The sequence below is a fragment of the Macaca nemestrina genome, chromosome 7, assembly GCF_043159975.1.
Source record: "Macaca nemestrina isolate mMacNem1 chromosome 7, mMacNem.hap1, whole genome shotgun sequence".
Lineage (NCBI taxonomy): Eukaryota > Metazoa > Chordata > Mammalia > Primates > Cercopithecidae > Macaca > Macaca nemestrina.
The window spans coordinates 73,614,149-73,638,096 of record NC_092131.1 but is presented as its reverse complement, the minus strand read 5'-3'; the positions used below and the strand labels follow the sequence as shown (position 1 = coordinate 73,638,096).

The window sequence follows — 23,948 nt, the reverse complement described above, 5'->3', positions numbered from 1 at the left end:
TAGTGCACGCACGGTTTGCATAGTGGACAACTTTGTACTTTGCCCTGATTTTTTTTCCTTCAAAGTAAGAGGCTTGATTCTCCTCCGACTCCACCCGGCCCCTCTCCTTTAGGTTCTCCTGTTAGTTGCAGCCATTTCTGACAGGCCTACCAGGGAAGATGCTCAAGGAAAACGATGTTCTGTCAAGCTGCTTGGGGAAATCTTAGTGCTTAATGTTTAACCGGGGGGAGGAGGGGAACCTCATAATAGTTGTGTCCTGTGGGGAAGACTTCTGTTGGGCTGGCGAGAAGAGAAGGGGCCGAAACTTGCTTTTTGCTGAGAGGAAGGTGAGCCCAAACCCGAGCCCCGCCCGGCCCAGACGCTAGGTCCCTCGGGGACTGGGCGGTGGGGCCGCAAGCTCTTTCTCTCTCTCCCCGCCCTCCTCTCTCTCTCTCCCCCTCTCTCCTCCTCTCTCCCCCTCTTCTCTTCTCTTTCTCTCTCTCTCTTTCCCCCTCTTCTTCTTCTCGCTCTCTCCCTCTCGCCCTCTTCTTCTCTCTCTCTCTCTCTCTCACTGTCTCTCTCTCTCTCTGTGTGTCTGTCTCTCTCTGTGTGTCTCGGTGTGTCTCTCTCTCTCGTCCTCTCAGGGCTCCCTTTCAGGTCCCAGACTCCCGGCCGCGCCCCCACTTGCGCCCACCCAGCCCCGAGACACCCAGGCCTGTCCCTCAGTAGGTCCCCGGGCAGGCAGCTGGAGAGACCGGAGCGCGGGGGACGTCCCCCAGCGGGGGCGTGGCGTATGCAGATGAGCACGGCGCGCGGAGGCTGCCGGTCACGTTCGGTCTGGAACCCCACGTCCCGTGCGGATTTCCAAGTGCTGCCGGTGTGACTTTCCCTAGCAGCGAGGGTGGAGTAAGGGGACTGGAGAGGGTGAGGCGGCTGGGGCCGCATGAGAGAAGTGACCGTGTGTTAGAGAGTGGTGGGCACGAGAGTGTGAGAGGAAGCGGGAAAAACATCTCATACTTACCTGGCAGGGGAGATACCATGATCACGAAGGTGGTTTTCCCAGGGCGAGGCTTATCCATTGCACTCCGGATGTGCTGATCCTCTGCGATTTCCCCAAATGTGGGAAACTCGACTGCATAATTTGTGGTAGTGGGGGACTGCGTTCGCGCTTTCCCCTGGTATTCAAGAGGTTGAAAAACAGGCGAGAGCAGAGGGTTTTTTTTTTTTTTTTTTTTTTTTGTCGAGAAGACTGTTCTAGTTTCTCTATCCCCGCCCGCGGAAGAGCCTTTGGCAACGGGTTAGCTGAAAACGTTGCGATCTCTTTGTTTTTCCAGGTCAAAGCCGCGTTTATCCTGCAAGTTTGGGGTGTGTAGAGGAAAAAGCCAGAACAGCTTTCTCCGGCGTGGACTAGGCCCGTGAGGAAAATATCCCAGGATCTGTTAACCGCTAGCAGAAACGACAGAGTATGTATGGGCAAATTAATCCTGGTACAGGCAAGTATCCGGCTCAGAGGTTTAGAAAGGACCCGTCAGGGTTGACTTCCCCGCGTCCCCACCTAGGGGGAGATCGACTTCGCGGGAGCTGCTGATCCCACCCAGGCAGGTGCTGGGCTTGTAGGCAGCAGGATCTTCTGGAAGGACTAGAACTGACTCATCCCACTCCCAAAGAGAAGCAGACGTGTCATGCATGACAGTGAAGGCCGGACTACAAGGCCCTCAAGAACCGTTTGGGTCCTCGCTAATGGCCTTGGGAGACCACGCAAGACTGGTCAGAAAAGCCATGTAGAAAGGCTTTTCATGGGCCGGGCGCGGTGACTCGCCTCTAAACCCAGCACTTTGAGAGGCCGAGACGAGCGGATCACTTGACGCCAGGAGTTGGAGACCAACCCGGGCAACATGGTGAAAATACAAAAAATTAGCCGGGCGTCGTGGCTCGTGCCTGTAATTCCAGCTGCTCGAGAGGCCGAGGCAGGAGAATTGCTTAAACCCGGGAGGCGGAGGTTGCACTGAGCCGAGATGGCGCCACTGCACTCCAGCCTGGGTGACAGAGCAAGACTCCGTCAAAAAAAAAAAAAAAAGAAGGAAGGGAGGGAGGGAGGGAGGGAGGCTTTTCATGAATACTTTTAGAGTCTCCTGACAGCCTCTGTACATGTTCCCAGGAGGAAACAAGACACTCTGATGTTCAGGGCCACCATCCTGACATGGACCTTTCCTTCAATTATAATGTTGCCATTTTGCTATCTTAAGACCCTTATGTCCAAGCCTTCTCAGACCTCAGCACCCCCGGGATATGTGTAATAGAAGGGTAAATACAGGCTAGGCGCCGTGGCTCACGCCTTGTAATCCCAGCACTTTGGGAGGCCCAGGTGGGCAGATCACCTGAGGTCAGGAGTTCGAGACCAGCTTGACCAACATGGCAAAATCCTGTCTCTACTAAAACTACAAAAATTAGCCGGGCGTGGTGGTGCGTGCCTGTAATCCCAGCTACTCGGGAGGCTGAGGCAGGAGAATCGCTTGAACCCAGGAGTCGGAGAGGTTGCAGTGAGCCGAGATCATGCCACTTGTACCACTCCAGCCAGCCTGGGTGACAGAGCGAGACTCTGTCTCAAAAAAAAAAAAAAAAGTAAATACAGAACTGGAAGAAGGAAAGAAAAATGTTGGCCGGGCACGGTGGCTCACGCCTGTAATCCCAGCACTTTGGGAGGCCGAGGCGAGAGGATCACTTCTTGAGCCCAGGAGTTGGAGACCAGCCTGGGCAACACAGCGAGAGACCTCGTCTCTAAATTAAACCAAACCAGGTCGGGCGCGGTGGCTCAAGCCTGTAATCCCAGCACTTTGGGAGGCCGAGACGGGCGGATCACGAGGTCAGGAGATCGAGACCATCCTGGCTAACACAGTGAAACCCCGTCTCTACTAAAAATACAAAAACTTAGCCGGGCGAGGTGGCAGGCGCCTGTAGTCCCAGCTACTCGGGAGGCTGAGGCAGGAGAATGGCGGGAACCCGGGAGGCGGAGCTTGCAGTGAGCTGAGATCCGGCCACTGCACTCCAGCCTGGGTGACAGAGCGAGACTCCGTCTCAAAAAAAAAAAAAAAAAAAACAAAAAAAAAAAAAACAAAACCAAACCAAACCAAAACAAAAGGCAGGAGGAGGCTGCAGTGAGCAGTGATGGTGCCACTGCACTCCCACCCGAGTGACAAGAGCCTGCCTCAAAAAAGAAAAAACATGTGCCCCTGGTGCCATAACGAAAAGAGACGTTTCCCCTTCCTTTGAGGCGTGAGTCTCTGCTTTTTGAGACAGGGTCTCTCTCTGTCACCCAGGCTGGGGTGCAGTGGCGTTATCCTGGCTTACTCTGCAGCCTCGAACTCCTGAGTTCAGGCAGTCCTCCGGCCTCAGCCTGCCTCCTAGCTGGAACCACAGGTGTGCGTTACCACACAAGGCTAACTGGCTAATTTTAATTTTGTTTTGTTTTGTTTTGTTTTGATAGAGACGGTGTCTTCCTATGTTGCCCAGGCTGGCCTCAAACTCCTGGGCCCAAGCGATCCTTCCGCCTCGGCCCCCCAAAATGCTGAAATTACGGGTGTCAGCCGCCACGCCTGGCCTACGTGAGTCATATTAACAGCTAAATAAGCCTCTTGCCAGTTTTACAACCTAGGAAGGTTTACCCTTGAGGGCCTTGAAGCCACCAACTCAAAAGGTAAATATCAAGGAAGATAGTGTCCCCCATCTCCTTTCTATCTCTGGGAATGTACTTGACTGGTTGATTGATATTTATGTACTGGTTTTTTTTTTTTTTTTTTCTTTTTTGAGACAAGAGTCTTGCTCTGTCGCCCGGGCTGGAGTGCAGTGGCGCAATCTCGGCTCACTGCAACCTCCGCCTCCCGGGTTCAAGCGATGCTCCTGCCTCAGTCTCCCAAGTAGCTGGGATTACAGGCGCGTGCCACCACGTCCGGCTAATTTTGTATTTGTAGTGCAGACGAGGTTTCACCATGTTCGCCAGGCTGGTCTCAAACTCTTGACCTCAGGTAATCCGCCCGCCTCGGCCTCCCAGAGTGCTGGGATTACAGGCGTGAGCCACTGCACCCGACCTCTATCTCTGGGAATTTAGCCTAGGTGGCTGGCTCCAAGTTATCACTACCTCCTTGTCATGGAGGTATCAGAGGCTTTATTTTCCCTTTGGCTAAAGGCAGTTAATAACACAGCTGACCGCTCCAATTAGGAGTTGAATTGAGGATGAACTGTGTGTAGCAAATGGTGCTAAGTTTCCTTCTCGAGGACAAATTCTTGACAACATGTATTTCAGGGCTTGCATCTGCCTACCTATGTAAAGGGGTGACATTTCCTGGGGCTATAAACGGAATTGTCGGCCGGACGCGGTGGCTCACACCTTCAATCCCATCCCTTTGGGAAGCCAAGGCGGGAGGGTCACTTGAGCCCAGGAGTTTGAGACCAGTCTGGGCAACATATGGAGACTTCCTGTCTACTTAAAAAAAGAAAAGAAAAAAAGAAAAAAAGAAACATTGCAGTTCTGTATCCAGAAGTCCCAGAGTCTACCATTGATTTCCTCAGCAGTTTCTCCAGGCTGTCTCAGAATTTACTGGCATAGATCCGGGAGCAGATCAAAATTCTGCCCAGGTCTTAGCCCACCTTTGTCTCGGCTCTCTTACTGACTATCCAAACTCAAGTTAGGCAAAAAGTGGTAGGGTAGGCCCGGCGTGGTGGCTCACGCCTGTAATCCCAGCACTTTGGGAGGCCGAGGCGGGGACGGATCACCTGAGGTCGAGACCAGCCTGGCCAACGTGGCAAAACCCCGTCTCTACTGGTAAAGTACAAAAATTAGCTGGGTGTGGTGGTGTGTGCCTGTAATCCCAGCTACTCGGGAGGCTAAAGTAGGAGAATCGCTTGAACCCGGGAGGCGGAGGTTGCGGTGAGCCGAGATGGCACCATTGCACTCCAGCCTGGGCAACAAAGAGCAAAACTCCATCAGAAGGAAAAAAGAAGAAAAGGTATACTCAGAAAAGGGTCACTCCCTCTCTCCTTCCACTCTGTTCCCCGTCAGTCGGCCTGGTAAATAATTTCATCAATTCTGGTTTATCAGGCTTGTATTTCTTTTCGCAAGAAGAAAAACACACTTTTTTGCAAGAAGAAATAGACACAGGGTGGCATACTACACCTACCCTTTTTCACTTTACTTTCCTCACTGTACAACACTGTCAATGTGCCATACCTAGGGAAACCTAGATAGAGGTCGAGCGAACCCTGCCGAAGACCCCAAGAACAGCATCAACGAAAATGTAAACGTTCTAGGCACCACTCGAGGCCTGACTAGCCCAAGGGACTGATTTTCCAACAGTAAAGACAGGTTATCAAAGGACTCAGTCCAACTTTGAACTTCAAACTACAAAGTAATATTCATTTTAACTAGAAACGTCGGAGTAGATGTCTCTCGGTCCTCATTTTTCCCGAAGGTGAGCCCAAACTCGAGCCCTACTCTGCCCCGGCGCTGGGTACCTCCGAGGCCGGGCGGTGGGGCCGCGAGCTCTCTCTCTCTCTCTGGTCCTCTCGGGTCTCCCTTTCAGGTCCCGGACTCGCGGCCGCGCGTCCAACCGCGCCCTCCCAGCACCCGAGCGGGCCCTCAGCAGGTCTCGCGTCAACCAGGAGGAAAGACAGGAGCGCTGGAGGCGTCCCGCGGTAGTAGGGGCGTGGCATATGCAGATATACACCGCGCGCGGAGCCTGCCGGTCCCTCCCGGCCTGGGACTCCCCCTTCCACGTCCCGCGCCCCGACACCGGGAGTGGTTTCGGGGTGGTTTTCCGGAGCGACGAGGGTTAACGAGGGGGTCTAGAAGGGGAGAGGGGGCTGGGGTCGCGCGAAGGAAGTGACCGTGTATTTAGAGTGTGGCGGGCGTGAGGGAGTGAGTGGACGCCAATCTTCTGAAAGTTTTGTTTATTTGGCGGGGTAGATTCCCTGATCAGGGTAAGCGTTTTTTTTTTTAGGGGAGGTTAATTCATTGTCTTTCGGGTGCAATGATAGCTGCGATTTCCTTTTATGTGGAAAACTCGACTACTTAATTTGTGGCAGTTGGGGTTGCGTTCGCGCTTTCTGCTGATCTTTGGCTGTTTTTTTTTGTTTGTTTGTTTGTTTGTTTTTTTGAGACGCAGTCTTGCTGTGTCGCCCGAGCTGGAGTGCAGTGGCCAGATCTCAGCTCACTGCAAGCTCTGCCTCCTGGGTTTACGCCATTCTCCTGCCTCATCCTCCGGAGTAGCTGGGACTACAGGCGCCGGCCTGTAGAGATGGGGTTTCACCGTGTTAGTCAGGATGGTCTCGATCTCCTGACCTCGTGATCCGCCCGTCTCGGCCTCCTAAAGTGCTGGGATTACAGGCTTGAGCCACCGCGCCCGGCAGGTTTTTTTTTTTTAAATGAGAGTTTTAGCTGATTTCTTGTTGCTTTGAGTCTTGCAGAGAAGCGGGTGCGTGGTCTTCGTTTTCCCGTTTACGGCTGGTGGAGAAACTGGTTTACCACAGAGAGAGTTTTTCTCGGAACGTAATTTTTTTTATCGGGCCATGGAAGGACTAACTTACGGCAGAGTTCTTTTCAGAACACCTCATTTCTTTGTTTTTCTTTGACACGAAGTCTCAATTCGTCGCTCCGTCGCTCAGGCAGGAAGGAGTGCAGTGGTGCGATCTCGGCTCCCTGCAGCCTCCGCCTCCTGGGTTCAAGCAATTCTGTCTCAGCCTCCTGAGTAGCGGGAACGACAGGCGCGCCGCCACGCCCGGCTAATTTTTGTATGTTAAGTAGAGATGGGGTTTTACCATGTTGGCCAGGATGGTCTTGATTTCCTGACCTTGTGATCCGCCCGCTTCGGCCTCCCAAAGTGCTGGGATGACAGGCGTGAGCCACCGCGCCCGGCCTCTTTCTTCCTCCCCATCCCGTCTCTGTAGTACTTAGTACCTTGCTGCTTAGTAGTAGTGTGGCCCTCGGCCAGCAGCTTCAGCATCACCTGGCACCTTGGAGTGACTGACTTAAGAATGCAGACTTGCCGGGCGCGGTGGCTCACGCCTGTAATCCCAGCACTTTGGGAGGCCGAGACGGGCGGATCACAAGGTCAGGAGATCGAGACCATCCTGGCTAACACGGTGAAACCCCGTCTCTACTAAAAGTACAAAAAAAACTAGCCGGGCGAGGTGGCGGGCGCCTGTAGTCCCAGCTACTCGGGAGGCTGAGGTTGGAGAATGGCGTAAACCCAGGAGGCGGAGCTTGTAGTGAGCCGAGTTCGCGCCACTGCACCCCAGCCTGGGTGACAGAGCAAAGACTCCGTCTCAAAAAAAAAAAAAAAGAATGCAGACTCGGCCGGGCGCTGTGGCTCACGCCTGTAATCCCAGCACTTTGGGAGGCCGAGGCGGGTGGATCACCTGAGATCAGGAGTTCGAGATCAGCCTGATCAACATGGAGAAACCCCGTCTCTACTAAAAATACAAAATTAGCCGGGCGTGGCGGCGCATGCCTGTAATCCCAGCTACTCGGGAGGCTGAGACAGGAGAACCGCTTGAACCCGGGAGGCGGAGGTTACGGTGAGCCGTGATCGCGCCATTGCACTCCAGCCTGGGCAACAGAGCAAGACTCCGTCTCAAAAATAAATAAATAATAAATAAAGAGTGCAGACTCTTAGGCCTCACCTTTGCAACATCTACTGAGTCAGAATGTGCAGTCTGTCCCCGGTGACGTTTAAGAAGCACTGATCCGAACATGCTGTATGTTTTAGTTTTCTATCTAACTTCACCCACTTGGAATGTAAGCTCCAGGTCAGCGATTCTTGCCTATTTTGTTGACTGCTCCATTTACAGGTGGCTAGAAAGCTGCCTGGATTTCAATATATTTGTCGGATTAATCTATTGACAACAGGTGCCCAGGTCCTAGCTCTGAACCTACGGGAGATTAATATTGTGTCTTTCCTACAGAGAAATCACAGAGTTGCAAATCCTCCCGGTTCAGCTTCGTCAGCACTTAATACCATTTGCTGGAGCTCCTGAGTGAGAGCTAGGACGAAACTAGTCCCTGAGCCCAGTGGGAGGATCCACTAGTCCACACCCTCGACCTCTGTCAGCCTCTTCAACCCCTTCTCTCCTCGCTTGAGGAGAATGTGATCGTTTGACAGCCATCAGGAAAAGGTAAGTTTGGGGTAAGCACCTTGTTTTTCTCACACCGCTGCCCCTTCTGTTTATCCAGTGGTTTAACCTGGTTTGAGCCAACATCATCTTGCCTGGATTAGCAGGTCTCCTGATTGGTCTCCCTGCTTTTCATTTCATTTATTATTATTATTATTATTATTTTTTATCAGACCATGCCACACCTCTGCTCAAAACCTGGTTCACCCAGATTTTTTTTTTTTTTTTTTTTTTTTTTTTTTTTTTTTTTGAGACGGAGTCTCGCTCTGTCGCCCAGGCTGGAGTGCAGTGGCGTGATCTCGGCTCACTGCAAGGTCCGCCTCCCGGGTTCACGCCATTCTCCTGCCTCAGCCTCCCGAGTAGCTGGGACTACAGGCGCCCGCCACCACGCCCGGCTAATTTTTTTTTTTTTGTATTTTTAGTAGAGATGAGGTTTCACCGTGTTAGCCAGGACAATCTCCTGACCTTGTGATTCGCCCGCCTCGGCCTCCCAAAGTGCTGGGATTACAGGCGTGAGCCACTGCGCCCGGCCTGTTGTTTTTTGAGGCCGGGTCTCGCTCTGTCGCTCAGACTGGAATGCGGCGCCGCCATCTCGGCTTACTGCAACCTCTGCCTCCGGCGTTCAAGCGATCCTCCCGCCTCAGCCTCCCGAGTAGCTGGAGCAACAGAAGCGCGCGCCACCACGCCCAGCTAATTTTTGTATTTTTTGTAGAGAAGGAGTCTCGCCATGTTGGCCAGGCTGGTCTCGAACTCCTGGGCTCAAGCGATCCGCCCACCTTGGCCTCCCAAAGTGCTGGGATGACAGGCGTGAGCCACCGGCCCCTATCGGGTTATCTTGTTTGATCACAAAACGGGCAAGTTCTTGAGTGCGAGTCAGAAATGACCAGAAGGCACTTTGTGGGGCCACCCTGTGTTCCAGAGTGGGGGTGGGGGCGGTGTGAGGGTGGCTCCAGTGCCGCGGGGCTGAAGGGCGCCTGATCCCTACTCTGGGGCTTCCGGGAGGGGCGCCGCGTGCCTGCGGCTGAGGGGGACCGGGCTTCCTTTCTTCAAACTCGAGACTCTTGAGTTTTCCTTCCAGCGTCACTGGCTTCGGTTACTAGATATTCTGAGGTGGTTCGTGTCACTTTTACTCAGGAAGACGCGACAAACGAAAGTTACCACGATTTCTTACTGAGGCGGTTTCGCACTTAAAACGTCAATGGGCAAAAACTCTCAGCCTGAGTTTTCTTTTGTTTGTTTGTTTTTAGTTTTTTTGAGACGCAGTTTTTACTCTGTCGCCCAGGCTGGAGTGCAGTGTCACGATCTCGGCTCACTGCTACCCCGGCCTCCCGGGCTCAAGCGATTCTCTTGCCTCAGCCTCCCGAGTAGCTGGGATTACAGGCGTGCTGCCACCACGCCCGGCTAATTTATATATATATATATATATATATATATATATATATATATATATATATATATTTTTTTTTTTTTTTTTTTTTTTTTTTTTAGTAGCTGCTGGCCGAGGGCCACACTACTACTAAGCAGCAAGGTACTAAGTACTACAGAGACGGGATGGGGAGGAAGAAAGAGGCCGGGCGCGGTGGCTCACGCCTGTCATCCCAGCACTTTGGGAGGCCGAAGCGGGCGGATCACAAGGTCAGGAAATCAAGACCATCCTGGCCAACATGGTAAAACCCCATCTCTACTTAACATACAAAAATTAGCCGGGCGTGGCGGCGCGCCTGTCGTTCCCGCTACTCAGGAGGCTGAGACAGAATTGCTTGAACCCAGGAGGCGGAGGCTGCAGGGAGCCGAGATCGCACCACTGCACTCCTTCCTGCCTGAGCGACGGAGCGACGAATTGAGACTTCGTGTCAAAGAAAAACAAAGAAATGAGGTGTTCTGAAAAGAACTCTGCCGTAAGTTAGTCCTTCCATGGCCCGATAAAAAAAATTACGTTCCGAGAAAAACTCTCTCTGTGGTAAACCAGTTTCTCCACCAGCCGTAAACGGGAAAACGAAGACCACGCACCCGCTTCTCTGCAAGACTCAAAGCAACAAGAAATCAGCTAAAACTCTCATTTAAAAAAAAAAAACCTGCCGGGCGCGGTGGCTCAAGCCTGTAATCCCAGCACTTTAGGAGGCCGAGACGGGCGGATCACGAGGTCAGGAGATCGAGACCATCCTGACTAACACGGTGAAACCCCATCTCTACAGGCCGGCGCCTGTAGTCCCAGCTACTCCGGAGGATGAGGCAGGAGAATGGCGTAAACCCAGGAGGCAGAGCTTGCAGTGAGCTGAGATCTGGCCACTGCACTCCAGCTCGGGCGACACAGCAAGACTGCGTCTCAAAAAAACAAACAAACAAACAAACAAAAAAAAACAGCCAAAGATCAGCAGAAAGCGCGAACGCAACCCCAACTGCCACAAATTAAGTAGTCGAGTTTTCCACATAAAAGGAAATCGCAGCTATCATTGCACCCGAAAGACAATGAATTAACCTCCCCTAAAAAAAAAAACGCTTACCCTGATCAGGGAATCTACCCCGCCAAATAAACAAAACTTTCAGAAGATTGGCGTCCACTCACTCCCTCACGCCCGCCACACTCTAAATACACGGTCACTTCCTTCGCGCGACCCCAGCCCCCTCTCCCCTTCTAGACCCCCTCGTTAACCCTCGTCGCTCCGGAAAACCACCCCGAAACCACTCCCGGTGTCGGGGCGCGGGACGTGGAAGGGGGAGTCCCAGGCCGGGAGGGACCGGCAGGCTCCGCGCGCGGTGTATATCTGCATATGCCACGCCCCTACTACCGCGGGACGCCTCCAGCGCTCCTGTCTTTCCTCCTGGTTGACGCGAGACCTGCTGAGGGCCCGCTCGGGTGCTGGGAGGGCGCGGTTGGACGCGCGGCCGCGAGTCCGGGACCTGAAAGGGAGACCCGAGAGGACCAGAGAGAGAGAGAGAGCTCGCGGCCCCACCGCCCGGCCTCGGAGGTACCCAGCGCCGGGGCAGAGTAGGGCTCGAGTTTGGGCTCACCTTCGGGAAAAATGAGGACCGAGAGACATCTACTCCGACGTTTCTAGTTAAAATGAATATTACTTTGTAGTTTGAAGTTCAAAGTTGGACTGAGTCCTTTGATAACCTGTCTTTACTGTTGGAAAATCAGTCCCTTGGGCTAGTCAGGCCTCGAGTGGTGCCTAGAACGTTTACATTTTCGTTGATGCTGTTCTTGGGGTCTTCGGCAGGGTTCGCTCGACCTCTATCTAGGTTTCCCTAGGTATGGCACATTGACAGTGTTGTACAGTGAGGAAAGTAAAGTGAAAAAGGGTAGGTGTAGTATGCCACCCTGTGTCTATTTCTTCTTGCAAAAAAGTGTGTTTTTCTTCTTGCGAAAAGAAATACAAGCCTGATAAACCAGAATTGATGAAATTATTTACCAGGCCGACTGACGGGGAACAGAGTGGAAGGAGAGAGGGAGTGACCCTTTTCTGAGTATACCTTTTCTTCTTTTTTCCTTCTGATGGAGTTTTGCTCTTTGTTGCCCAGGCTGGAGTGCAATGGTGCCATCTCGGCTCACCGCAACCTCCGCCTCCCGGGTTCAAGCGATTCTCCTACTTTAGCCTCCCGAGTAGCTGGGATTACAGGCACACACCACCACACCCAGCTAATTTTTGTACTTTACCAGTAGAGACGGGGTTTTGCCACGTTGGCCAGGCTGGTCTCGACCTCAGGTGATCCGTCCCCGCCTCGGCCTCCCAAAGTGCTGGGATTACAGGCGTGAGCCACCACGCCGGGCCTACCCTACCACTTTTTGCCTAACTTGAGTTTGGATAGTCAGTAAGAGAGCCGAGACAAAGGTGGGCTAAGACCTGGGCAGAATTTTGATCTGCTCCCGGATCTATGCCAGTAAATTCTGAGACAGCCTGGAGAAACTGCTGAGGAAATCAATGGTAGACTCTGGGACTTCTGGATACAGAACTGCAATGTTTCTTTTTTTCTTTTTTTCTTTTCTTTTTTTAAGTAGACAGGAAGTCTCCATATGTTGCCCAGACTGGTCTCAAACTCCTGGGCTCAAGTGACCCTCCCGCCTTGGCTTCCCAAAGGGATGGGATTGAAGGTGTGAGCCACCGCGTCCGGCCGACAATTCCGTTTATAGCCCCAGGAAATGTCACCCCTTTACATAGGTAGGCAGATGCAAGCCCTGAAATACATGTTGTCAAGAATTTGTCCTCGAGAAGGAAACTTAGCACCATTTGCTACACACAGTTCATCCTCAATTCAACTCCTAATTGGAGCGGTCAGCTGTGTTATTAACTGCCTTTAGCCAAAGGGAAAATAAAGCCTCTGATACCTCCATGACAAGGAGGTAGTGATAACTTGGAGCCAGCCACCTAGGCTAAATTCCCAGAGATAGAGGTCGGGTGCAGTGGCTCACGCCTGTAATCCCAGCACTCTGGGAGGCCGAGGCGGGCGGATTACCTGAGGTCAAGAGTTTGAGACCAGCCTGGCGAACATGGTGAAACCTCGTCTGCACTACAAATACAAAATTAGCCGGACGTGGTGGCACGCGCCTGTAATCCCAGCTACTTGGGAGACTGAGGCAGGAGCATCGCTTGAACCCGGGAGGCGGAGGTTGCAGTGAGCCGAGATTGCGCCACTGCACTCCAGCCCGGGCGACAGAGCAAGACTCTTGTCTCAAAAAAGAAAAAAAAAAAAAAAAAACCAGTACATAAATATCAATCAACCAGTCAAGTACATTCCCAGAGATAGAAAGGAGATGGGGGACACTATCTTCCTTGATATTTACCTTTTGAGTTGGTGGCTTCAAGGCCCTCAAGGGTAAACCTTCCTAGGTTGTAAAACTGGCAAGAGGCTTATTTAGCTGTTAATATGACTCACGTAGGCCAGGCGTGGCGGCTGACACCCGTAATTTCAGCATTTTGGGGGGCCGAGGCGGAAGGATCGCTTGGGCCCAGGAGTTTGAGGCCAGCCTGGGCAACATAGGAAGACACCGTCTCTATCAAAACAAAACAAAACAAAACAAAATTAAAATTAGCCAGTTAGCCTTGTGTGGTAACGCACACCTGTGGTTCCAGCTAGGAGGCAGGCTGAGGCCGGAGGACTGCCTGAACTCAGGAGTTCGAGGCTGCAGAGTAAGCCAGGATAACGCCACTGCACCCCAGCCTGGGTGACAGAGAGAGACCCTGTCTCAAAAAGCAGAGACTCACGCCTCAAAGGAAGGGGAAACGTCTCTTTTCGTTATGGCACCAGGGGCACATGTTTTTTCTTTTTTGAGGCAGGCTCTTGTCACTCGGGTGGGAGTGCAGTGGCACCATCACTGCTCACTGCAGCCTCCTCCTGCCTTTTGTTTTGGTTTGGTTTGGTTTTGTTTTTTTTTTTTTTTTTTTTTTTTTTTTTTTTTTTTTGAGACGGAGTCTCGCTCTGTCACCCAGGCTGGAGTGCAGTGGCCGGATCTCAGCTCACTGCAAGCTCCGCCTCCCGGGTTCCCGCCATTCTCCTGCCTCAGCCTCCCGAGTAGCTGGGACTACAGGCGCCTGCCACCTCGCCCGGCTAAGTTTTTGTATTTTTAGTAGAGACGGGGTTTCACTGTGTTAGCCAGGATGGTCTCGATCTCCTGACCTCGTGATCCGCCCGTCTCGGCCTCCCAAAGTGCTGGGATTACAGGCTTGAGCCACCGCGCCCGACCTGGTTTGGTTTAATTTAGAGACGAGGTCTCTCGCTGTGTTGCCCAGGCTGGTCTCCAACTCCTGGGCTCAAGAAGTGATCCTCTCGCCTCGGCCTCCCAAAGTGCTGGGATTACAGGCGTGAGCCACCGTGCCCGGCCAACATTTTTCTTTCCTTCTTCCAGTTCTGTATTTACTTTTTTTTTTTTTTTTTGAGACAGAGTCTCGCTCTGTCACCCAGGCTGGCTGGAGTGGTACAAGTGGCATGATCTCGGCTCACTGCAACCTCTCCGACTCCTGGGTTCAAGCGATTCTCCTGCCTCAGCCTCCCGAGTAGCTGGGATTACAGGCACGCACCACCACGCCCGGCTAATTTTTGTAGTTTTAGTAGAGACAGGATTTTGCCATGTTGGTCAAGCTGGTCTCGAACTCCTGACCTCAGGTGATCTGCCCACCTGGGCCTCCCAAAGTGCTGGGATTACAAGGCGTGAGCCACGGCGCCTAGCCTGTATTTACCCTTCTATTACACATATCCCGGGGGTGCTGAGGTCTGAGAAGGCTTGGACATAAGGGTCTTAAGATAGCAAAATGGCAACATTATAATTGAAGGAAAGGTCCATGTCAGGATGGTGGCCCTGAACATCAGAGTGTCTTGTTTCCTCCTGGGAACATGTACAGAGGCTGTCAGGAGACTCTAAAAGTATTCATGAAAAGCCTCCCTCCCTCCCTCCCTCCCTTCCTTCTTTTTTTTTTTTTTTTGACGGAGTCTTGCTCTGTCACCCAGGCTGGAGTGCAGTGGCGCCATCTCGGCTCAGTGCAACCTCCGCCTCCCGGGTTTAAGCAATTCTCCTGCCTCGGCCTCTCGAGCAGCTGGAATTACAGGCACGAGCCACGACGCCCGGCTAATTTTTTGTATTTTCACCATGTTGCCCGGGTTGGTCTCCAACTCCTGGCGTCAAGTGATCCGCTCGTCTCGGCCTCTCAAAGTGCTGGGTTTAGAGGCGAGTCACCGCGCCCGGCCCATGAAAAGCCTTTCTACATGGCTTTTCTGACCAGTCTTGCGTGGTCTCCCAAGGCCATTAGCGAGGACCCAAACGGTTCTTGAGGGCCTTGTAGTCCGGCCTTCACTGTCATGCATGACACGTCTGCTTCTCTTTGGGAGTGGGATGAGTCAGTTCTAGTCCTTCCAGAAGATCCTGCTGCCTACAAGCCCAGCACCTGCCTGGGTGGGATCAGCAGCTCCCGCGAAGTCGATCTCCCCCTAGGTGGGGACGCGGGGAAGTCAACCCTGACGGGTCCTTTCTAAACCTCTGAGCCGGATACTTGCCTGTACCAGGATTAATTTGCCCATACATACTCTGTCGTTTCTGCTAGCGGTTAACAGATCCTGGGATATTTTCCTCACGGGCCTAGTCCACGCCGGAGAAAGCTGTTCTGGCTTTTTCCTCTACACACCCCAAACTTGCAGGATAAACGCGGCTTTGACCTGGAAAAACAAGAGATCGCAACGTTTTCAGCTAACCCGTTGCCAAAGGCTCTTCCGCGGGCGGGGATAGAGAAACTAGAACAGTCTTCTCGACAAAAAAAAAAAAAAAAAAAAAAAACCCTCTGCTCTCGCCTGTTTTTCAACCTCTTGAATACCAGGGGAAAGCGCGAACGCAGTCCCCCACTACCACAAATTATGCAGTCGAGTTTCCCACATTTGGGGAAATCGCAGAGGATCAGCACATCCGGAGTGCAATGGATAAGCCTCGCCCTGGGAAAACCACCTTCGTGATCATGGTATCTCCCCTGCCAGGTAAGTATGAGATGTTTTTCCCGCTTCCTCTCACACTCTCGTGCCCACCACTCTCTAACACACGGTCACTTCTCTCATGCGGCCCCAGCCGCCTCACCCTCTCCAGTCCCCTTACTCCACCCTCGCTGCTAGGGAAAGTCACACCGGCAGCACTTGGAAATCCGCACGGGACGTGGGGTTCCAGACCGAACGTGACCGGCAGCCTCCGCGCGCCGTGCTCATCTGCATACGCCACGCCCCCGCTGGGGGACGTCCCCCGCGCTCCGGTCTCTCCAGCTGCCTGCCCGGGGACCTACTGAGGGACAGGCCTGGGTGTCTCGGGGCTGGGTGGGCGCAAGTGGGGGCGCGGCCGGGAGTCTGGGACCTGAAAGGGAGCCCTGAGAGGACGAGAGAGAGAGACACACCGAGACACACAGAGAGAGACAGACACACAGAGAGAGAGAGAGACAGTGAGAGAGAGAGAGAGAGAGAAGAAGAGGGCGAGAGGGAGAGAGCGAGAAGAAGAAGAGGGGGAAAGAGAGAGAGAGAAAGAGAAGAGAAGAGGGGGAGAGAGGAGGAGAGAGGGGGAGAGAGAGAGAGGAGGGCGGGGAGAGAGAGAAAGAGCTTGCGGCCCCACCGCCCAGTCCCCGAGGGACCTAGCGTCTGGGCCGGGCGGGGCTCGGGTTTGGGCTCACCTTCCTCTCAGCAAAAAGCAAGTTTCGGCCCCTTCTCTTCTCGCCAGCCCAACAGAAGTCTTCCCCACAGGACACAACTATTATGAGGTTCCCCTCCTCCCCCCGGTTAAACATTAAGCACTAAGATTTCCCCAAGCAGCTTGACAGAACATCGTTTTCCTTGAGCATCTTCCCTGGTAGGCCTGTCAGAAATGGCTGCAACTAACAGGAGAACCTAAAGGAGAGGGGCCGGGTGGAGTCGGAGGAGAATCAAGCCTCTTACTTTGAAGGAAAAAAAATCAGGGCAAAGTACAAAGTTGTCCACTATGCAAACCGTGCGTGCACTGGTCGAGTTAAGTGTATAACGCTGGACAACAGACCGTGTTTAAACACTTGGGAAAATCTGTAAATACACTGTTGTTATTATTATTATATTATTTTTATTATTGTTGTTGTTGTTGTTGTTTTGTTGTTGTTGTTGTTGTTGTTGTTGTTGTTTGAGACGGCGTTTCGCTCTTGTTGTCCAGGCTGGAGTGCAATGGCGCGATTTCATCTCACCGCAACCTCCGCCTCCCGGGTTCAAGCGATTCTCCTGCCTCAGCCTCCCGAGTAGCTGGGATTACAGGCATGCGCCACCACGCCCGGCTAATTTCGTATTTTTAGTAGAGACGGGGTTTCTCCATGTTGGTAGGCTGGTCTCGAACTCCCGACCTCAGGTGATTTGCCCACTCTCAGCCTCTCGAAGTGTTGGGATTACAGGCGTGAACTACCATGCCCGGCCACTGTTATGTTTTATAGTCAATTCACCCGATCTGAGATATTCTAGGTAATCTGTTCAACCTTCATTTTATGCTCAGATGGTGAGCCGTCCTCGATTTTTTTTTTGAGACGGAATCTCGCTCAGCCGCCCAGGCTGGAGTGCAGTGGCGCGATCTCCCCGGGTTCAAGCGATTCTCCCGTCTCAGCCTCCCGAGTAGCTGGGATTACAGGCACCCGCCATCATGCCCGGCTAATTTTTTTTATTTTAGCAGACCAGGCTGGTCTTGAACTCCTGACCTCAGGTGATCCGCTCGCTTCGGCCTCCCAGAGCGACCGCGCCCGGCCGATTTTTTTGGACAGTAACCCGAGAACTTTCTTCTTTACTACTTCTCCCATTGAGAAGTAGAGTCCAATTCCCCTCTCCTTGGATCTGGTTTGGCCTTATGCACAACGGCATTTGGCAGAAGCGATGTCCAGGGGCTCCCGAGCCTGGGTGGGAGGCATCCTTACAGCTCCAAAGGCATCTGGGTCTCCGGGAATCGTCTGGGAGGTTTGCGCCGTCATGGAAGAAGGCTGACTACGCAGGCTGCCCTGTCGTGAGGAAGCCCGAGGCTTTGTGGAGAGAAATACACGGAAACAGTTTCAGTCCCCAACCGAGACCCTAGGCATCAGGGAGCAGAACATCAAAACTGTGGATTTGGGGATAGAAATGCATGATCATTGTTGTTGCAAAGCCCTTACGTTTTGAGGGTGGTCTTTTCGGGAAGCAATAGAGAAATGGAACGGGGAGACGGACAGTGAGCAGACAAGTAATATGCAGCAGAAGGGGGAAAAACGTGGACCACGGGATAGAGAAGAGGGCGTGGAGAGAAAAGGCTGCGGTTGAGGGCTTAACATGTTAGACAGGGGGGTCAGGGAAAGCCTCCCTGCTTCTCTCTGTTTGCTCCAAACTCTTGCTTCTCTTTGCTTGCTCAGCATCAGCGCACAGAATCCCCAAAGGTCACCCCACGATGGCAGCCTCAGCTCCAGTTTACGTGTCCTGTTACAAGTCCTAGGACCACAACCAACTCTCTAGACTTGTTTGCTTTTCTTCTAATGTAATACACACACACATACACACACACACACACACACATTTTTGAGACGGAGTCTCCCTCTGTCACCAGGCTGGAGTGCGGTAGCACGATCTCAGCTCACTGCAACCTCCGCCTCCCGGGTTCAAGTGATTCTCCCGCCTCAGCCTCCCGAGTAACTGGGACTACAGGCGCCCGCCACCAAGCCCGGCTAATTTTTTGTTATTTTTAGTAGAGACCGGGTTTCACCCTGTTACCCAGGATGGTCTTGATCTCACGACCTCGTGATCCGCCCCCCTTGGCCTCCCAAAGTGCTGGGATTATAGGCGTGAGCCACTGCTGGCAGCCAAAAAGTTGTTTTAAAATTTTTTTAGCGATAGGATCTCGCTTAGTTGCCCAGGCTGGTCTTGAACTCCTGGGCTCAAGCAATCTTCCCACTTTGGACCCCCAAAGTGCTGGGATTACAGGGGTAAGCCACCGCACCCAACCTCAATCTTCTTGTGATCTGTTATGTTGACAACCAAGACAGCTATTTAGTGGTTGATGGGTGGACAGTGTATACAGCATGGACACACTGGACAGAGGCGTGACTCAATGTTCCAGGTAGGACGGCAACAGATTTCATCACGCTGCTCAGAACAACATAAAATTTAAAACATAAATCGTTTCTGCAGTTTTTCATTTAATGTTTTCAGATTTCAGGTAACTGCTGTAACTTGAAGAAAAGTGAAACTGCAGAAAAGGCAGGACCACTGGACTGCTGCTTTCATTCTACGCCCACGTTTTAGAGTGCATTCCCACAATAAGCACTCTAACAATGTAAACCAGGGGCCGAGGGATGCACCTTCCACTCTACTTCCTTCCCCAGAAAAGATCACCTTGGTACAGAATAGCAAATGGGTAAGTGAAACACTGTATAGCTTTTGGCCCTATACTTAGTATTTCTTAACATTTACACAGCGTTTTCACATTTCCAAAGCACAGTACCAACGTTTATTAATCCTCACAACACCCCTGTGAGGTAGGTCAATATGTCCTTTAGAGTAGAAAACTGAGGCAGAGGTCAAGCAAACCTGCCCTGGGCCACAGAGCAGCAGATGAAGGGGCTAGACCTGGATCCAGAAGCTAGGGCTCTTGGTCCTGCCTTCATCCACTGGTGGACATCACATGGGCTTATTTTTACCAGTGAAGGTTATGTGAAGGACAAAACGCACTCAGCCAGCAACGGAAAATCAACAGTTCAAACAGCACTGGGGAACACGTCAGTTAAAGAGACGAAACACTGATCAGCTCATGAATGAGACAAGAGAACATGCTGCTGAGGAAGTGTGGAATCATCACGACCGGGGACTAGACCAAGAATGGGCGCTCAGGAGGGTTCAGGAAAATGTAAACAAACTAGGAACCCATCCAAGGGGTGACAGGCCCAAATCCCTATGGGTCTCCAAATGGTAGAAAAATTAGAAAAAGAGAGTGGAAAAATCCAACCACGCAACCTAACTTTAAACTAGGAATGACAGTAATGTTCATTCACATTAGAAAGGCCGACAGTGTTTGTAATATAACTACTGGCGACAGTATCCTATTTGTATGCCAACTTTCATCTCAAGTATTCTACTTTTCTTTCCCCACAGACAAACAAGTGTTGTTCTTTACAGCAGACCTCTTTCCCTCTACATACCAATCTATCCACTCGCATAACTACTAAGTGGCTCACTGGTATATGTCTCATGCTTAATTGGCTGAGCTAGGCGTGGAATCCTGGAAACCACAACAGACTGTACTTTGCTCCTGTATTTCAGGAATAACTGTCGCTAACCTGCCTCTGTCCGATTCCACCTTCTATGAAGTACACACAGAGGAGCAGTTCATTCTTTTGTAAAGGGATTGGTGGACTTTGTTCGAGATGCCATTTCAAAAGAAACGAGAAAAAAGAAAAACTAAGACCTGCACTGTAAAGCATTATATAGGAGTAGATTTATTACAGCTACTCCACATTTTCCAGAGTGATACAATTACCAGAGAGTTAAAAACTATCACTGTTATCGCTGTTTATTTTACAATAATTGGTTTAGTCTACAAGTTTAAGGCAAACATACTAATGCATTTGCTTTTCTTCAGAAATCATACTTATAAAGATTACATAAAATCTGTCCCAAAACTTCTAAGAAATATTCAGTAATTAAAAATAAGTCTGATTAAGATGCTTTACCAGGATACATGAATGAACTAAGGTGGTATATAATGCTTTTAAAAACAAAATTTAAAAAAATTCAAAAAAGGCAATCTTCATCTTGTTTGAACAATGCATTCTGAAAAGGTTAAACTTCAGAAATTATTTAAAGGTAAATAAGATTGGCAGCCATAAGGAATACTATTTATAAAATAAACAGAGTTATAGAGGCTACTTTAAAGAAGAATGAACTTTGGACTTCTGAGTATGACAAGTGCACGATGATGGACCACTGTCGTGGAGAACACAGTGCAGCATCACAGCACACAGACTGGCATCGCCTAAGTGTGTGCTGCTCCATGTTTCTCAGAAAAAGAGGAGTAGATGCACTTTTTCAGCTGTTTTCTGTTGGTTTCCAGTGAGCATAAATGCTTAACATCATTAAGAAAACAAAAATAACATTTGAAGGAAGGCAGCCCTTTTTAACAGGAAGGCGGAGTGTGGCTTATGTGTCTCCATTTAACACTGCCAGGCAGTTCTGCAGCAACTGTAGGTTACCCTAAGAAAGGGATAAAAAATAAATTATAAATTTTAGTCCAAACAATCTAGAAGACTCCTACTGAAAATACACTGTTAGATACCACATAAAATATAGTGTTAGAAGTCATATGACTTTATCGATACATTAGAAATTTAAAAACAGCCATTCATTATATACACATAAAGGGTTAAACACGTAAAATTACATAATTTGTTTCACATACAATTATACTTTCTACATACCAGATTCTTCAGTAAATTTTTTTCTTTTTTTTTCCTGAGATGGAGTATTACTCTGTTGCCCAGGCTGGAGTGCAATGGCACCATCTCAGCTCACTGCAACCTCTGCCTCCCGGGTTCAAGTAACTCTGCCTCAGCCTCCTCAGTAGCTGGGATTACAGGCATCTGCCACTATGCTCCGCTAATTTTTGTATTTTTAGTAGAGACGGAGTTTTGCCATGTTGGCCAGGCTGGTTTTGAACTCCTGAACTCAGGTAATCCACCTGCCTCAGCCTCCCAAAGTGCTGAGATTACAGGCATGAGCCACCACGTCAGCCTTTCTTTGTTTTGATATGGAGTCTTGCTCTGTCACCCAGACTAGAGTGCAGTGGCATGATCTTGGCTCACTGCAACCTCTGCCTCCTGGGTTCAATCGATCGTCCTGCCTCAGCCTCTTGAGTAGCTGAGATTACAAGTGTGTGCCACTACACTGGCTAATTTTTTGTATTTTTTAGTAGAGACAGGGTTACGCTATGTTGGCCAGGTTGGTCTTGAACTCCTGACCTCAGGTGATCTGCCTGCCTTGGCTTCCCAAAGTGCTGGGATTACAGGGGTGAGCCACGGCACCCAGCCTTCACTGTAGGATGTTTAACAGCATCCTTGGCCCACCATGTACTGGTAGTAACCATAGAACACCCAGTTGTGATAACCACAAATGTCTTCAGCTATTGCAAAATGTCCTCTGGGGGGCAAAATCACCTCTGACTGAGTAGTACTGTTAATAGAACAGTTATCAGAAATCTAAATACAGAGAACTCAGGTCAGAAAGAACTTGAAAAAGTATAGAATCTGGCCAGGCGCGGTGGTTCATGACTGCAATTCCAACACTTTGGGAGGCCAAGGTAGGCGGATCACCTGAGTTCAGCAGTTTGAGACCAGCCTGGCCAACACGGTGAAACCCTCTCTCTACTAAAAATACGAAAATTAGCCGGGCATGGTGGTGTGTACCTGTGTCCCATCTACTTGGGAGGCTGAGGGAGGAGAATCGCTTGAACCCAGGAGGCAGAGGTTGCAGTGAGCCGACATCACGCCACTGCACTCCAGTCTGGGGCAACAGGAGCGAAATTCCATATCAAATAATAAAAAAAAAAAGTGCAGAATCTGGAAACTGGACACGGACATCAGTCTATAGCAGGACTCAGCAAACTTTTTGTGTAAAAAGCTAAATAATAAGTATTTTAGGCTGTTTCAATAATTCCAGTATGCTACTACATAAAAGCAGCCACAAAGCATAAATGAATGAGCTTGGCTGCGTTCCGATAAAATTTTATTTATAGATACTTAAATCTGAATTTCATAATTAATACATGTCATGACATATTATTATTATTATTATTATTTTTTGAGACGGAGTCATTCTGTCGCCCAGGCTGGAGTGCAGTGGCGCCATCTCGGCTCACTGCAAGCTCCGCCTCCCGGGTTCACACCATTCTCCTGCCTCAGCCTCCCAAGTAGCTGGGACTACAGGTGCCCGCCACCACGCCCGGCTAATTTTTTGGTTTTTTAGTAGAGACGGGGTTTCACTGTGTTAGACAGGACGGTCTCGATGTCCTGATCTTGTGATCCGCCCGCCTCGGCCTCCCAAAGTGTTGGGATTACAGGCGTGAGCCACGTCGCCCGGCCGACATATTATTCTACCTTAAAAACAAAAACCAAGCCGGGCGTGGTGGCTCAAGCCTATAATCCCAGCACTCTGAGAGGCCGAGAGGGGCGGATCACAAGATCAGGAGATAGAGACCGTCCTGACTAACACAGTGAAACCCCGTCTCTACTAAAAATACAAAAAACTAGCCGGGCGTGGTGGCGGGCGCCTGTAGTTCCAGCTACTCGGGAGGCTGAGGCAGGAGAATGGTGTGAACCCGGGAGGCGGAGCTTCCAATGAGCCGAGATGGCGCCACTGCACTCCAGCCTGGGCGACAGAGCGATATTCCGTCTCAAAAAAAAAAACAAAAAACAAAAAAATCCCAACCATTTAAAAATAGGAACACCATTCCTGTCTCACAGACTTTACAAAAGAAGATGGGCTGTAGTTTGCCAACCCTTGATGTATAGCAAAACTTCTGGTAGTTCATAACTTTTTATTTTTATTTTTGGACACAGAATCTCATTCTGTTGCCCAGGCTGGAGTGCAGTGGCATGATCTCGGCTCACGGCAACCTCTGCCTCTCGGGTTCAAGCGATCATCTCGCCTCAGCCTCCGGAGAAGCTGGGATTACAGGCGTGCACCACCATGCCCAGCTGATTTTTGTATTTTTAGTAGAGACAGGGTTTCACCATCTTAGCTAGTGGTCTCGAACTCCTGACCTAAAGTGCTGGGATTACAGGCGTGAGCCACTGTGCCCGGCCTCTCTTTAAAAAAAAATAAAAATAAAAATGAATATTAGAAACCAGCTCAGGCGCCGGGCGCGGTGGCTCAAGCCTGTAATCCCAGCACTTTGGGAGGCCGAGACGGGCGGATCACAAGGTCAGGAGATCGAGACCATCCTGGCTAACATGGTGAAACCCCGTCTCTACTAAAAATACAAAAAAAAAACTAGCCGGGCGAGGTGGCGGGCGCCTGTAGTCCCAGCTACTCCGGAGGCTGAGGCAGGAGAATGGCGTGAACCCGGGAGGCGGAGCTTGCAGTGAGCTGAGACCCGGCCACTGCACTCCAGCCTGGGCGACAGAGCAAGACTCCGTCTCAAAAAAAAAAAAAAAAAAAAAAAAAGAAACCAGCTCAGGCTCCGTAAGAGTAACAATGCCAAACTTATCAAAACATTTTGACAGGGTTATTAGACTAAGAAATCAGAAAAAAAAAATAGCAAATGTTAAATAAATTTTTTTTTGGCGTCCAGGCTGAAGTGCAGTGGCGCAATCTTGGCTCACTGCAGC

At 50.8% G+C, this 23,948-nt stretch overlaps 1 protein-coding gene, 1 long non-coding RNA gene and 2 other non-coding genes across 6 annotated transcripts in view; 2 read left to right on the top strand and 2 right to left on the bottom strand.

Annotated features, from left to right (window-relative positions):
• The first annotated feature begins 264 nt into the window (after nt 1–264).
• On the top strand, nt 265–22,442 carry LOC105477959 (uncharacterized). Of its 2 annotated transcripts, XR_985045.2 has the most exons (5): nt 265–326; nt 1,314–1,442; nt 7,936–8,145; nt 16,781–18,688; nt 18,781–22,442. It is a non-coding gene; the product is annotated as an uncharacterized lncRNA (long non-coding RNA). The 2 variants fall into 2 exon arrangements; XR_011625960.1 differs by having other exon boundaries at nt 16,781–22,442.
• LOC139355541 (U1 spliceosomal RNA) lies at nt 993–1,157 on the top strand. Its single transcript, XR_011606325.1, has one exon. It is a non-coding gene; the product is annotated as a U1 spliceosomal RNA (small nuclear RNA).
• On the bottom strand, nt 15,444–15,608 carry LOC112425975 (U1 spliceosomal RNA). Its single transcript, XR_003017208.2, has one exon. It is a non-coding gene; the product is annotated as a U1 spliceosomal RNA (small nuclear RNA).
• LOC105477960 (sorting nexin 6) overlaps nt 19,048–23,948 on the bottom strand; it is a 73,175-nt gene continuing 68,274 nt past the window's right edge. For both annotated transcript variants that reach the window (XM_071100342.1, XM_071100343.1), the window contains one exon: nt 19,048–20,817. In XM_071100342.1, the coding sequence (XP_070956443.1) occupies nt 20,764–20,817 (54 nt within the window). In that variant the 3' untranslated portion in view covers nt 19,048–20,763. The remainder of the gene's footprint in view (nt 20,818–23,948) is intronic.